At 36.8% G+C, this 16,604-nt stretch overlaps 1 protein-coding gene across 3 annotated transcripts in view; it reads left to right on the plus strand.

Annotated features, from left to right (window-relative positions):
- Positions 1–16,604, plus strand: part of ATP9B (ATPase phospholipid transporting 9B (putative)) — a 156,580-nt gene that overhangs the window by 60,054 nt on the left and 79,922 nt on the right. For all 3 annotated transcript variants that reach the window (XM_042837054.1, XM_042837062.1, XM_042837070.1), the window contains exons 8-10: positions 880–974; positions 8,997–9,077; positions 15,826–15,901. In XM_042837054.1, coding sequence (XP_042692988.1) covers positions 880–974; positions 8,997–9,077; positions 15,826–15,901 — 252 coding nt within the window. The remainder of the gene's footprint in view (positions 1–879; positions 975–8,996; positions 9,078–15,825; positions 15,902–16,604) is intronic.

A 16,604-nucleotide genomic window follows, 5' to 3' on the forward strand; every position in this document is an offset into this window, starting at 1 on the left:
ACAAAGTATTTTACTTTAGAACAAAGTCCGTGAAGAATACTGTTTAATTTTAAATCCTATTTAGTCTTATCTTGAGCCTTACATCAGTAGCCTGTGTGATAGTCCATATTTGGTGATAGTTGTATGGAGCACATTGTGGTGGGGGAAATCATGTTACTGCTCTTCATTTTCAGTTTCTTGAATACTAGTCTTCTGTCTGTAGAGCGTATTGATTCTCTTCAGTGTGTATTTGTACCTTGAGCTTCCATCATGTTTTAACTACTGTGCACATACTGACTGGTTTCTTTAATTTTGAGTCTTCGACAACTGAAAGTAACTTTAAATTAATTCTTTTAAGTCAAATATGTAGGAGCCTGGATTGTTCTTTGAATGTCATCCTTATTAAGGTTTATGTGAGGGGAGAAGTTTCAGTGAAGCCAGAAGAACATAAGTAATGGAAACCTCTGAAGTGCAAACAGCAATAATACAAAAACTACAAATGTTTTGTTATTCTCTTGTTTTAGAATTGCACAAGTGAGAAAAAGGTTAAACCTTTTTCAGCTTTATCCAGTGCAGTGTTGTCTCTTTCTGGTAATATTTGAAAACTTGTTTAGAAACTATTAAGAAATCTGTAAATTTTTTTTTTTTTTTTTCCCATGCTTGCAAACAAGCAATTGTTAATTCTATCAGGAAAAAATGTTCTGTTTTCATGGCAGAAAGCATTTAATCAGCAGTCAGACATTCCAAAGTGTGATTTATTTTGTGTACATTTATTTTAAATGTTTGTAAATTTATTTTACTTTCACTCTTCTATTTTTTTTTTTAACTCAAACTGAATTTTTGAGGTCTAAAAGCTAGTTACATCTTTGTAATTTCAAGTCATATCTTTCTAATTTCAAGGTTCGTGTTTCATTCGAACTGACCAGCTTGATGGAGAAACAGATTGGAAACTGAAGGTTGCTGTCAGTTGCACACAAAGATTGCCAGCTTTGGGGGTAAGCATTTCATTTATTTACTTTTAAAATATTTTGCATGTGCATATTTCCCTTTTAGATACGACAGTTAAAATTGTTGCAGGTATATGTGTAAGAAGAAAATCTGTTACCACAGATACATATTTTTTGCAATGAACTGGGGATAGGTATTCCACTGAATGGTGAATGAGAAATTGTTCATGCAGGTATTCTCACTGAAAGGAAACAAAGACAGAATTGATTTTTTATCTTTCAACTTAGTGATTCACAATGTGGTCCCCGCGTGGAGCTCCATACTCAACTGAAAATACTACAGTTGTGCTATACTTGTGCATAGTCTTGCCCGCAAGTGCAGGTCATTCTTGCCAGAGAAATCATTGCTTTTTATCCCTAATTTGAAAGCTTGGGAAACAGTGGTGTGCTCTTGGATGGTAAAGTCAGTAGACCTTCTGATGAAGTGATGTAGTAGATGAAGTGTGGAAGTTCATGCAAGGGGAATTTCCTAGCACTTATGTGAATATCTGTTTACAAGTGTGAGTTTTTTGAATGTATCTGCACATCTGAAGTGTAGGTAAATACATAAAGCTATTAAAATTGTTAAAAAGGACACTAAATACATCTACATTCAAAATATGGCATATCTCTGCTAGAAATAGGTTTTTATAGATGCATCTCATAATAAGATGCTAAACTGTGTCATATCTTGGAGAATCTTGTTCTGTAGAAGAGTTCTCTTGATATTAGGCTTCCTCTAAAAAGGTACTCAAGATGCAAGGTTGTAAAAGCTTATTTGTACAGAATTTTGGGTATTTGGATCCATTGGTTGTAATGAAGAGTGTATCAGTTGCATGTGCCATCTCAATAGTACAAATAAGAGACTGGTGATCTGCCAGATCTTAGCAGGATTTGTTCAATTATTGTTAGGAAATTATAGAGTTCCTGCCACACTGAAGGCAGTCAAAGGTAGAGAAATTTCCTGTGTTCGTAGTGGTTTGGGCTACTGGCTTCACGTGCGACAAGGAGAAAAATCCCGTAGGCTTGATCTTAGAGAATTGGGAATGAGGACTGGAACTGAAGATTGATCATGCCAGACATGATGAGGCATTCGACAGCAGTTCTAGTGCAGAAAGTGACCTTAATTGGAATTGTATGATTTGCGGCTGAATTCAGTGTTAGTGCTAATGTGTCTTCTGTCAGTTCTTAGCATGCGGTGATTGCTCCATCTTGTTTTCTCATAAAAATGTTATTTTTCCAGAACATCTACTGAGCACGCATTTGCCTAAACTCCAGTCCATTTTCTATCTTCTTTTTCTTTAATTAGGTCTTTTCATATGGCTCACAGCTGTGTGCAACTTAAGTGGGGTTTCTTGTTTGTTTTTTGTTTTAACTTCCCTTTCTGTTTGGAAGGATCACTTAACTGGATTTGTTGACTGCGGTTCTTCCTGCAGAGCAATGCAGAAAGAGACCCAGTACAACAGAGAATTCTTGTGTTAAAACTTATATGTTTTCTTCTTTGTTTAGGGGAAAAAGTTTATGAATAGATTTGACTGAAGTATATTGTTGATCATCTACAACAATGGCATAAAATAATGTTTAAACCTGTGCCTTTGACTTAAAGGAAGTAAATATCTGTATTGCACTTGTTTTTATTTATGGAGAATAAATTGGAATCTATTGGAGGTTCTTCAGTTGAGTGGCAGGACATGCAGCCTCAAGTTTTTGCAGAAGTGAAGGTTGGTTCAAGTCCTGATTGTTTTGGGCATGTAGGGGATGGAAGAGCGAGATATCACTGAGAAATTCAAACTGGAAACAGCATGAATTAACTGTCCAATATAGTAACCATTCCTTCCTTAGTTACTTATAGTTACTGCTCTTAACCTGAGTCCTGCTTATCTTTTTAAGTTCTCCATTTTCGTGAGCTGTAACTGACAATCTGAATTCACATAATCATTTAACAAGCCTCACCTGGTTACCAGCAGGAAATGGAAGCAACCAAGCAGCTAAAGTGCTCTCCTACATCCACATAGTTATGATGTAATAATTCTTTACCTCACATTAGCCAAGATTTGGTCTTCATGACACTTCACATGATATTTTCTGCCGAGTAAACTAAACTATCTTTTAACTTACAATTGCATGGTTTGGTCAAACCATTGACTCTTGGTAGTTCCCTCACTCTTATCAGTATAGCATTTTTTCCCAAACCACTATTTTCAGAGAATATTGATTTTAGATTACCTTTATATTTCTGTAATGTGTGGGATTTTATCTCCATTTTAAATGGCTAATTCCTAACTGGTCTTGAACTGCCTGCAGTGCTTCACTCCTAGGGCCTGTCTCTCTTCAAATTGTTTGGGGAAATTTGTTTCAAATTGCTTGAGGAAAATGGCAGCCGAATGTTTTTTAGGGGATCCCTTAGATTTCACAGAAGGTAAATTGCACAGAATTGCAGAGGTTGGAAGGGATCTCAAGAGATGGGAGTCCAGCATGCATTCCAGATGGCTGTGTCTGTTCCTACAGGCAGCAAGTTAATACTTATCTTCTGCAGATACTTCTGCCTTTAATGAGATGTTAATAACATGCGCATGCTGTCTGTCGTCTGAAGAAACTGTAAGAGCAACTTCATAATGTTCATGTGAAGCTCTAAGAAAACCATGGAATTCAAACTCACGTAAAAAATACCATTAATTTTTGTAGTTCCTAATAGAGTCATAAAGTGTGGAAAGATCACTATATTTGTACACCTTACACATGTTGTTTTTTTCTAAGTCAGATTAAAATGCAGTATCATGTTTTTATAGCAGTTAGCATAAAAATATGGTTTGTAAAATATTAGTGCAATAGAATAGATGCTTTAACAATGTAAAGTTGCTTTTGTAGAGGTAGGTGGTTTTGTCACTCTTTGAAGACCAAACTGTATTCAAAAAAGCATGCTTAAAATATGTAGTTGAGGATCTATTCCTGTCTTGAAAACACACTGTTCTACAGCAATGAACTTGCTAATATGTGCAATATGTAACAAGGGTATGTTCTCTTTGATAACCTTAATATCTTTTTTTTGGAGAAAATTCTTGGGCTTTGGAGCTGTCTGGTGAAGGACTGAGCTTTGTGTTCTAGTCTTGGATCAACTTTGGTTTTGTTTTCTCTCTACAAAGTGTTGGGAGAATCAGGCTGTGATCCTTCCTCTGTTATAAGAAACTGCTAGGGAAGTGATCCTCCGTGCATTCCATTTACACTGTGTTGTACAGGGTAGGCAGCTTGTCCTATTTGCCCAAACACTAATTGGCACGGTGAAAATAAAACATTTCAGTTAAGGAATATCTATTTTGATACTACTTTTTTATTTTTCTCCTTTTCTTCTTTTTTTTCTTTTTTTTTTTTTTTTTTTTTTTTGATAGTGTCATTCATGAAAACCTACTTTGCTTTAGGGAATTTTGAGAAATAGGCCTGCTCAAATACCAGCTCATTTACAATAAATATGTTTCTAACACTTCCATTCTATCAATGTTGTTGCTTCCACAGTTAGTATGCTACTAAAAGTCTTCTGTCTTACTGTACCTATAATTTACATGTTACAAATTTTAAGATCGTGTGAAAATTAAAAAAAATAAAGGGCTGAAATGGGCCTCTTGTGCCATAATTCTTGATTGCCACCTGCTGGGCTGCGAGAGGAATAGCTGTGGCAAACTGGCACATTGAGGGCCCTTCCTTCAGGTCTTTTCAGCTGATCTCAAACCGAGTGCAAGTTTTAAGGATTGGTGTGACAGAGTTTGGGTGTTTTTTTGTTGTTGTTTGTGTGTAGGTTGTGGTTTTTTTAGCCACAGTTCTATGCTGCTTTTTGCTACATGTAAAATTAGTTGGTAGAGGACAGAGAATGGATGGAGCATAATGAGTTCTCTGGCTACAAAGAACTGTTTAGAGAACACGAAAGTCTTTTAGACTTGTCCATTTCAAATGCAGCAGACGTGTTGGAATTCTATGCCATTTTAAACTGAAGTGCTCATATTTGTTACGTTGGGTACAATATTGGGTTAGGATTCTGTGGTTAAATTTGTATTTCTTTATGATAAACCAGTAATTCGCTGGACAGGTTCCATTCACAAAATGAATCTATTTAGAAATACAGACTGGTGTGGGGTCCTGTCTCAGGGAAGCCATTTTGCCCTCAATATCTCCAGGCTGATCTGTTTTTTCTCTTACCATTTTCAGAATTTTTTCCTTTGCTGGATCAAATGGATTTAACTAAACTTCTCCTTGAAATAGCTGATATTTGTTGCAGTTGTGGTTTTCCTGACTTCCAGGTGTTAACTCCTATTATAGTGTCTTCTCCATGTGTTTGTAGGGCATTTTCAAACCCGACAGTTTATTTTTGCATATTAAAGTATATTTTTAATCATGTAAGGGAACACGTGCAAGTTGTGCATAAAGCAGACTAAACAATTGGGTCATATATTTAAGTAATATATGCTGCGTAGTTCGTAGAATCATGCATTTTTAATTTCTTTGGTTACCTGACATAAATGCTGTGAGTATCTTGTGTTGTTGAGAGCTGTCAGTCACGCCAAGAGAGCAGTGCTGTAACCTTACCCGCTGTGACACCCAGAATAAATGTGCCTGCAGACCTTCAGACCTTTCCTTAAAGAACAGATGACACCACGAAGATGATCAGTGCAGATTTTGTTGTCTTCCTAAAGCACTTACTGTGATCAGAGAATTAAAATTTCAGCGGGTCATCTAGTGATGGCTAAGCTGCAAATACTGTGAAAACTAGATTAGGTTTCTTGCAGCTTCATAGCTATAGGTGAAGTGGTTTTTTAATTGCAGTGTACACATTCTGGGGCATTCATTTCTAGCTTAAGTGATCAAGTAAATTTATTAACAGCAATGAGGTCACTGTAATTTTCAATAAATGGTGACTTGCTGATTTATATCAGAAGATCCATACAGCAGTAAACAATGCCATTTATATTTAATTAGTTTTATTGAACCAAAAGCAATTTTATTTGTAATGAACTACATGTTATGATTAAGAATGTATTTTAATGATCTTTAAGTAAGGTGAACAAATGTTGCCCTTGACCTAACAGAGGAGCTTTTTCTGTGTTACTGGTAGCTGCAGGGTGATTGGTGAATTACTATTGTGAAAAGCAAAGGAGAACATTTTTGTTACTGTATCATCAAGTCATCTCCTGAATTTCAGTGCGAAGGATGAAATGATTTCGATTATTATTTTCATGTTACAGGGAATGAAATGCATGATGTCATCATGTCATTTTTTTAAGCATCTGATCTACAATTATATAAAAATAACTTTTTATTGCCTAAGGTTTAGGTTTATTGTTTTTACTTTAATCTACACTCGTTACAATCCCCCTGCTCCTAACATATGGGTAGAGTAAATCAGCTTCAATGAAGTACTGGTTTGATGTTTATAATATGCAAATTATTCTTTCATAAAGCTAAACTTGATGTAGTCCAAGCTATTTATTAGTTAAACTATTAATAGTTCTCTGGTTTTTAAAAAACATTCAATCTCTGTTAGAGGAAATTTCTCTTTTCCCTACTTCTCTGTAGAGGGAAGCAATGACACAAGCTTGACCAGGTACATCTTACTTCCTCAGAGAGCTAAAGTTATATTTACACTTAGCATTGTGTACAAATTTTGAAGCCTCCTGGCTGAATTCTCCATTGTGTTTTCTTTTAATACATTGAGATGAGAAATGCACTACTGGGAAAGCAGCGCTGCGTGAAGGGACATCTTTGTGCTCCTACAGTAAACTGTGTTGTTGAATGCAATTCATATGTAAATGTCAATCTTCTATAACCATTCTGTGGATTTCTTTTTACCATTGTGTTATGAGAATTCAGCTTGTGTATTTTATTGGCGAAAGAATGATGCCTATTCATTGTATGGAGCATTGGTCTACAGTACAGAAAACGTCCTTTTCCCTTCCCTTTTCCCCAGTAATGAAGAAGTGATTTAGGAAGCTACTGAGCACATGTAATAGGCTTGTGTAACTTCTTTCCATCAATGAACTTCCATCCCAGATTTCTCCTGGAGAAGATTTTGTCTTTTTTTTTTTTTTCCAATACTCAGCTGCTTGCAGTTTGTGGCATTCTATCTAGGATAATGCCACAAGTGTGTAGGCAGTGTGCAGGTCTCAGTATTTGAGAAAGGTGACGTTGAGTTGAAATTAAAAAATAACAATTAAAAAAAAAAAACAAACAGGAAAGTTTGGGTTTTAAATCAGAAATACCAAAGGAGAATTAAAATAAATAAATAAATAAATAAAAGGAACCTGGTAGAAATTTTAACATTTAAAATATAACAAAGGAGGATGTCACATTAGAAGCAAATACCTGTAGAAAGATTGGAAAGTGGGAAAATATATTGCTGCACAAATACCTGTGCACCTTAAAGGCAGATATTTCTGCTGCTTTTTATTCTAATCTTGCTTCCTGCTAAGGCATTCTTTGAAAAGGGATAAGTTCTGGGTTGGTGCATTTCACTAGCAGTTTGTATTGTGTGTGAGCGTGGTATTAATTTTCTGACGTACCTTCCATTACTGAGACTTTATTTTTCTGTACATAATAAAGCACATAATAACCCAGATTGGCTAAATTGTAGGTGATAACAGATTCAAAAGAAGTGAATGATGAGGGTATAGGATGCTGCTTGTGTATTAGTTTCATATGAATTATTTCTCATGAAGCTGATGAATGTAGATAGAAAGAACAAGGGTGCAACGAATGAAGCAGTGTGAAAGACTAAAATGAATGATTAATAGTTTAAAGATTAAGATAACTTGAGAAGACTGATTAAATTCATGTTTTAAAAAGTATGTGAAATACTATTTTTGCAAGGTATGAAGTAAAAGACATTTTTCTACAGAATGTGAGCTGAAATACAAACTAATGATTTATTTATAGGCCTACACATTTTATAATCAAACATGCTTGATAAAGTCACAGTAGATTAGAAAATGTTTCCACTCTTTCCTGGAAAAGTGACAGATTATATTCAGAAATCTATCATTGTTGTGTCACAGTAACAGAAAGGTACAGACGTGTAGACTTTAAAGCTCATTAACGCATGTTTGAACAATTGCAACTTCATTTCTGTAGTGTTCTAATTGTTTTAGTCAAATTCAGATCTTTGTTATACTTCAATTATGATCAGAAAATAATTGTAGTATTTTTGAAAATTACTGTGTTTGGGCTATTTGATTACACGTCCATAAAAGAGGCTGTAAAATTAGTTCAATTTTGAAGCTAGTGTATTCTAGCTCAGATGAACAGGGTGTTATAACTCTATAATTGGCTTCCCGGAGGAAGGTGTATGATTAGCCTTTTGCAAGATTCAAGTAGTAGATAAAGGATGGAAGTAACCTGAGTAATTAGGAGCTAGACACTGTAAGAAGCTAGACATCCTTGCATTTCGTCATAGGTTGAGAGTCGTAGTCTCACTGGGCGTTGGGATCAATCCTCTCCAAGGCTGGATGGTGAGGTCTACTCACTCTGAAATCTTAGATGCTGTTGGTCCTGACCATCAAAACTTTCTTAAAACTACAGGAGTTTTCATGGGTTGACTGCAGGTGGATATACTGAGAGCTTCAGCATTTAAGAAAAGATGAGTTCATTGCTTGATCTTTTATTCAGTTGGCTTTTGCCATGTTGGAAAGGTATTTTGTTTCCAGTTTCATTTAAGAATAAAATGAAACCAAGAAACTTTATTTTTTTTTTTAAAGGAACCAGCAAAATATTTTTAAGGTTACTCTAAAAAAAAATTAAAACCAAGCTCTTAAGAAACCAAGAGTTTAGTGCATGAAAAATCGATGTGCTTATACTACTATTTTGGATCTGATAGCTTTATAGCAGGATGTACTGAAGAAAGTGATGTGTTTTTTGGATAAAACTTCAGTGCGTTAAATTTGGGGTGGGGCGTTAAGAGTCATATAAGCTGAAGTTGTTACCATTAAAAGGTCCTTCAAAATAATTACATTCAAGTTTAAATAATAGTAAGTACATTAATCTGTTTTACAGGATCTCTTTTCAATCAATGCTTATGTTTATGCTCAGAAGCCACAGCTGGATATTCATAGTTTTGAGGGTACCTTCACACGGGTAAGTAATGTCAATAAATACTTTTCTACTCCTCTCTTCTTAGCATTACAAGAGTATATTTACATGTTCCTGTCATGGAAGTATTTACCAAAACATTTTGTAAATGACATATTCCAGAAATCTAATACAAACAGAAGATTTGAAGATCTGGTATATTTGCTGCCACCACTATAATATTGTATGAAATTCTATGTATAGCACCTTTGTTTCATGTCTCATGTCTAATATGTCACAGTGTCAGGTTTAACGTATTCAGCAGCCTCACACAATGCAGCTGACAGTTTCTGTGCAATAAATATGTTCCTTGTTTAACAGCTTCTATGGAAGTATTAGCTTTTCCTTGAAAATTTCAGTTATGTTGAAAAATAAAGCTAGAAGGCACTTATGTGGGGGCTTTATCCTTTTTTTTCCAGGTTTAACTATATTCAAGACCAAATATGATGACATTGCAAATGTTTTTGTGAGATATTCTCTGTTCCACTGGGTGGCCTGCTAACGTTAATGCTTTAAAGCAAGTCATCCCAACAGCTGGTAACAATATAATAAATAGAAATATTGCTTTATAGATTTGTGGCACTATCTGTGCTATTAGCAGATAACTTTTTTTTTCACTTCAACCACACTCAGTTGATTCATTCCTCTTGATAGTTTGCTTTTAAGATATCTCAATAGAATTAACAAATGTGGGAGGTATACAGAAAAAGTGGGTTTTTACTCAAGTGACTCAAACTAGTAATAGATTTTGTTCAGTTATTGGAATTCAAGTTCACAGTCCTATGTGAGCTTATGAGATGCTGCAGTTGTTAAAGACAAATTTGTACCATTTACATAGTTCATGCTGTCTACAAAGTAAATGTCCTTTCCCCCAACTTTCTGAAGCTGTGACAGTTTTTAGTTAAACACTGCATTGACCAATTGCCCAGATACAACTATTTACAGCTGTAATATTTTCATCCCTGCCCAAACAGCTAAACATGTGCTTTTTTAAACATAATTTGAACTGCGTGGAGTCTTTTTAACAAATCTAGTACATGTGATCAAGGCATTGGGAAATCACAACTACACAGTTGCTCCCTGTTGTGGGTTCCATTTGTACACATAAGAAGAGTGATATGATTTGAGCAGCTGTGATGTACCTTGTGCTTTCACAGTTAGATTTGTATTAAGTGCTCAGGTAGTTTTAAATTTCTGTATGCATGCATCTGAGGGCAGTGCCCTTGTATTTGGATTTATACTGGATCTCACTGTACATAGTTCTAACAGTTTACTTTCCACAAAGTAAAATATCTCAGTGTGTTACTTCAGAACACTTCCTGATTTATCTTTCCAGTTTTTCTGTGAGCCCTTCCTTACTGTACTAAATCAGTTTTTGCATCTGATCCCAGATCTGCATTACAGTTAAAAAAAAAAAAAAAAAAAGTCATGTGCTTAGTGATGCTGATGCATACATTTTTCCTACTTAGGCATTGGTGATCAAAGAAATCTTGCAAAGGTAGGTTAACAGGGTAATAGCACACTGAGTTTTCTTTTTTTCTTATTATGAAAATACGGTACTAACAGTATTATTAGCAGTCAGATAATTTGGAAACGTGCATGACCATAAGTCAAAACAAACATAGGTGCACAGCTGTAGTGTTTTTATGTGGGAACAACTTCTCTGTAGATACTTCTATGTGAGGAATATATTCACAACTAACCTGGTAGCTAATTGAAGACGCATTTTGGAGCACTCCTGCATAACTACATCAAGAGAGATTAAAGCTCCACTGCATTTTGATGTCCACATGAAGTAATTTTTTATTGACCCCCATGGATTTCAGTGCATCATGTGCAGACAGTACACGAAAGTTGTGTGTGAGTGTCTTTGCATGGGCATGTGAGAAGGACTATGTCTGACCCTTAAACAATAACATAAGTAAATTTTTTTCCTCCTCCTCCAGATTCCTACCAAGAAGTAATAGATTAACTATACTTGGATTCTGTGAAAATGTGAGATTTTAATTGCATCCTCCATTCTTTGAGCTTATTTTGAAATACAGAATGCACAGAATAGAGATTTACAGAGACACCAGTGTATCACCTATCAGATGCTCCCGTGATGATATAATAAGTATTAGGGTTTAAGCACAAAGTGTTATGGCTCAGCACCACACAGTCATTTCTAAATGGAATGGGGGATACAGTAAAAATATATATATAAAAAAATAAAAATAAAAAAAAAAAACACAAATTACAACGTATGGGTTGAGATAAAACTATTTGCTGAGGTAGAGAAAAGGAGGATAATAATATGTGTGTATTTGTGTGTGTGTATATATATATATATATATATATATATACACTCATATATAGTAAGTGATGCCCAAGTAATTTCTCACCATGCCCTGTCTGATGCCCATCTAGCCCCTGAGCATCAGAAAAGAGCGAGATGAACTCTCACCCTCTTCAAAACTCCTTCTACTTGATGACATGTGGTATGGAATATATCTTTGGCCAGTTTAAGTCAATTGTCCTAATTCTCTTTCCTTCCAGCTCCTTGGGCCCTTTGCTTTGAACAGCCTTGGCTCTGTACAACACTACTTAGCAGCAACTATAAACATTAGTGTGTTATGAACACTTTTTTCTCCTTGAACCAAAAGCATAGCATCATACCAGGCACTCTAAAAAAAAAACCAATTCCATCCCATCTGAAACTAAGGATCCTAGTCAGCATTCTAGAGCAAGTATGTCCAGCCTGCAGCCTGCACGTGGCCTAGCCTTGTTGGCAGTGCCAAACAGAACAGCCCCAGGCATGCTCCAGTTGCTCTGCAACAGCCAAACCATTAGTGCGCTACTAATGCTGTATCGACTGCAACCAAGGTGCAAGGAGAGCAGTGCTGTGCAGTGCTGACTCAAGTGATGGCAAATAACTGTATGCGTTTTGATGCCTTGACTAAACACAGGGCTATTATTTTGATAAAGGAACTTAAGACTTGGTTTCAAGATTGCAAAAAAAAAAAAAAACCAACAAAAAAACATCAAATGATGTTTGCAATACCATTTTCATTTGGTATAAATACATTACCTGCAAATTTCCAACTGGAATGTATAGAATTGCAAATAGGTATTAAACTAAAAAATCTGATCTTGTCTCTTTACCACATTTTCATAATCACTGTCTTGCCAGAAGAAAATATCCTTTGCTTCACAAATCACAGAATCACTGAATGGCATGGGTTGGACCTCAGGGATCATGAATCTCCACCCCCTGCCACACGCAGGGCCACCAACCTCCCCATTTAATACCAGCCCAGGCTGCCCAGGGCCCCATCCAACCTGGCCTTGAACACCTCCAGGGACAGGGCATCCACAGCCTCTCTGGGCAGCTGTTCCAGCACCTCACCACTCTCTCTGTAAAGAACTTCCCCCCCTATCTAAATTCACCCTAAGTCTTCCCTCCCTCAGCTTAAAACCATTTCCCCTTGTCCTGTAGTTATCTTCAAAGAGTTGATAGAATCAACAAATTGCACCTTATTTGTTCCATTGCTTTTTGGCAGGAAGCATGTTCTAAACAAACTACAGGAAGAGTAAAATTTCATCAAAAATCTCTGATGAATGCTCTCAAACCTCACTGAGAATTGCAACCACTTCCATTGAACCAACCTGATGCATTAGTTTCACAAAAACAGGGCCAGATAACCCTCTAGTTTTGGTTTTGTTTCTTTTTTTGAATGAAATATATAAAAGCTTAAAATAAGGGTTTTTTAAAATTATGTATGTTAACTACATTATCTATTTTTGGAGGGCTGCTCTGAAAGTAATGCCTCTTATTATTTTATTACGTTGTCTCAGCACATCAGAGATGGATGTTGGTGGTGTGGCAATAAGGGTTAAACATTCCCACCAATATTCCATTACATTTTGTTGCTGTGCAGCAGGGGGATAAAATGGCATCTGACGTGGAAGTGCGCATGAAGCAGCAGTGTGTCACTGAATTCCTTCATGTGGAAAAATTGGCATCCACTGACATTCACTGCTGCAGGCCCACTATTTCCCTTTTGCTTATGACTTATGTCCAGAATTGTGGAAGCTGTATCTGTATAGCTTATGACCTTCTCTGATTTTCTTATGTTTGGGCTTCTCTTCCATCATTCCCTTAAGAATCTTTTCCTTAAATTTCTCCTGTTGCAGCTGTGCATTGTCACTTCACAATCTTCACACATCTTATCAAAGATTAAACCATCAATGCTGATGGAGTTGCAGAGTTGGACTGAAACATGAGTTCTTTGAGGTCAGCCCTAACAGACTGCATAATCCTATGTGTCTCTTGGCTGCTCCTCTGACGAATATTAGCATGATTTCCTTTTTGAGATACAGCAGTGTGTATATAATAAAAGCTTTTTTTTTTTTGCACACTTGTGCGTGAGTTTTCTGTTGGCCATGTGATGCAGTGAGAAACTCCACAAATTTCTTACTTAGAGTACTTGAGCAGAATTTCTTTTCTTTTCCCCTCCACTTTGTAAATGTATACAGAGCTGTAAAAATCAAGTAGCCTTCCCTGTGACATAGGACAGCCTGAAAGAGCTGAGGCTGATCAGCCTGGAGAAGAGAAGGCTCTGAAGTGGGCTGATAGTGGCAGGTTTGCTGATGATGCTGAGTGGTGCAGCTGACACGATAGGAGGGAGGGACACCATCCAGAGGGGTCTGGATGTGCTCAAAAAGTGGGTGCGTGAGAACCTAATGAGCTTCAACAAGGTCGAGTGCATAGTATTGCACTTTTGTTGATGCAATCCTGGGTATAAGTGCAGACTGGGAGAAGAAATTCAGAGCAGCCCTGCAGAGAAGGACTGGGGAATCCTGATGAACGAAAACCTCCTGGACGTGAACCAGCGGTGTGCACTTGTTGCTCAGTAGGCCAACTGTATGCTGAGCTGCATTAAAAGAGGAGTGGCCAGCAGGGAGAGGGAGGTGATCGTCCCCCTCTGCTCGGCTCTTGTGAGGCCCCATCTGCAGCGCTGCGTCCAGGCCTGGGGCCCCAGCACAGGAAGGACGTGGAGCTCTGGGAGCGGGGCCAGAGGAGGCACTGAGATGAGCAGAGGGCTGGAGCAGCTCTGTGTGAGGAAAGGCTGAGGGAACTGGGCTTGTTGAGCTTGGAGAAGAGAAGGCTGTGGGAGACCTATTAGCAGCCTTCTAATATTTAAAGGGAGCTTATAAGCAGGGTGGAAATTGACTTTTACACAGGTAGGTAGTTGAGAAAGGTGGTATGGGTTTAAAGTGAAAAAGGAGAGATTTAGTCTAGAAGTGTGGGGGAAGTTCTACATTGAGAGGGTGATGAGGCGCTGGAACAGGTTGCCCAGAGAGGTTGTGGATGCCCCATCCCTGGAGGCATTCAAGGCAAGGTTGAATGGCATCCTGGGCAGCCTGGTCTAGTGGTTGGCCGCCCTTTCCATGTCAGGAGGTTGGAACTGGATGGGCTCTTTGGTGCCCTGCAACCTAAGGAATACTACGATTCTATGAAATGGAATCAAGGTTAGCGTGTTCCCAGTTGCTGTTGTCTCTAATATATTTTAATTGTAAGGTGATGATTTGTGTAGTGTTAATTTCTTACATAAGAATTAAAAAAAAAACCTTTTTTTTTTATTTTTATCAAAGCCTAATCTTTGTCAAAGACCATCTGAGAATTCCTCACAGAATATGTACTACATTGGGGAGTCTTGATCCAAAATATATGGTTTGTTGTTTTGGGTTTTTTTTTAAATCTTTTAGTTAATTCTGCATCCTTCCTTTCTTTCCCTGTTTCTGACAGGATAGTTTTCTAAGCGTCTTAGACAGAGGAAAAAGTTATAATATCCCTGTTAGGGATTTTTGCAATTATATATAAAAGCATGTTTGAGTTTTTTGGCTTTTTAGGAATAGAGATTTGTAAGCAGTCCATCCCATGCTTGGTATTTTTTTCAAAATGAAGGTGAAAAATGGAGATATAGGTTTTGATAATCAATCTAATGTAACATTTTTTGTGTGCTTGGGTAATCAGTGATCTCTCATTTCTTGCAAAATGATGAGTGCCATCTGTGATCTGATCAAATGCACTTGATTGCCCTACCTGCTAAAGTTTCCTGTAGCTGTAAACAATGCATTTCATAACTGCTAAATAACAAATATGCAGATGCTCTTGATTAATTATGAAAAATTGTTTGTTTACAGTTAGTAGACTGAGGCGAGGAGGGGTGGAGGGGTGAGGAAAGTTCATGGGATCATAGAAACGTTTTTGTATTGGAAGGGTTTTCCCACTGGATGTGCATTTTGTACACGTTGTAAGCAAAAGCAGGTCCGTTTACATTTCCAAGTCAAATAGTCTTCCCTGAAGTTGTAATGTCACTTGGGTTGCAAAATGATAATGACCATGATTTACTGTATCATTTAGAAATGATTAAAATAGTCATAGAGATTAAACCTCTAATTTGTAGTGCTTAGAGTTCTTAACTCGCTTTTAGATCTGGCAAACAGCTCCTCAGTTTTGTAAAGCTGAGGAAAGAGCACGTTGAGTTGATTTTTTTCTCAGAACATAAGTTTAAATAACACAACCTTGAATCACGAGTGCATTTTTTTGTCAGAATATGGATAATGTACTTTCAGTGAATGCTGTCACACAGTGATTTGATGCAAGGATTCAGGCATCATGTGCAAATTCTATTTTTCAGATGATTTTGCATTGTTCGCAAGTATGACGATGTGTGATGCTGATGTACCAGTTCTTATTTTTTCACAGGAAGACAGCGATCCAGCAGTTCACGAAAGCCTTAGTATAGAAAATACGTTATGGGCAAGCACTGTTGTTGCTTCAGGTAAGTGTTGCAACATCAAATCTGAAAATACATCTGAAACCTCATCTGTGGAACTGTATTTTTATTTTACGTAGTGAAATATTAATGAGTTTTGAAAATCTTTGTGTCTTTCAGGCTATTGATCTGTTGCTCCCTTGTTTGCATTCCCATCAATTTCCTCACATCAGTGACAACATTTTCATATCTTTTTAATCTTCCTTAGTAGGTTTTTATACTTAAATTTTGCTTTTTCAGTAGCCCTGTCTTTTGTATCCCACTAAAGCTACTGAACTTTTCTCTAATTAAAACTTGTGTACTGCAAAGTGTTATGTTCAATCCACTGTGGACAAGTGTCTTGCTGAAAAGCAGGCGTGCTCTTGTATGTGTTAAGAGACTTTTCTAATATGCACACCATGCTGAGGGTAAAACTTATTTAAAATCTTTTATCAGGCAAATCTTAATCAGAAATCATTAACGAGCTATATTGTTATGTAATTTTCAATCAATTTTTACATATTAGTGATGTTTTCTGTGCCTTTCACATATTAGTAAGTAGGCAATGTATTCAGGCTCTCAGCCATTACAAAATTTGTTATTAAACAGGAGAAAATTAGTTTATTTTTCACCCCAGATAAGAAGTTAAAAGGACAGTAGGGAGAGAAGAAGAAGGACAGAATTAGGAGAGCATGGTTTCTGAAAGGAGCTAGAATTTAAGATCAAAAAC

The sequence above is a fragment of the Centrocercus urophasianus genome, unplaced genomic scaffold (genome assembly GCF_019232065.1).
Source record: "Centrocercus urophasianus isolate 14NV4802_14NV808 unplaced genomic scaffold, USGS_Curo_1.0 seq_11, whole genome shotgun sequence".
Classification (NCBI taxonomy): domain Eukaryota; kingdom Metazoa; phylum Chordata; class Aves; order Galliformes; family Phasianidae; genus Centrocercus; species Centrocercus urophasianus.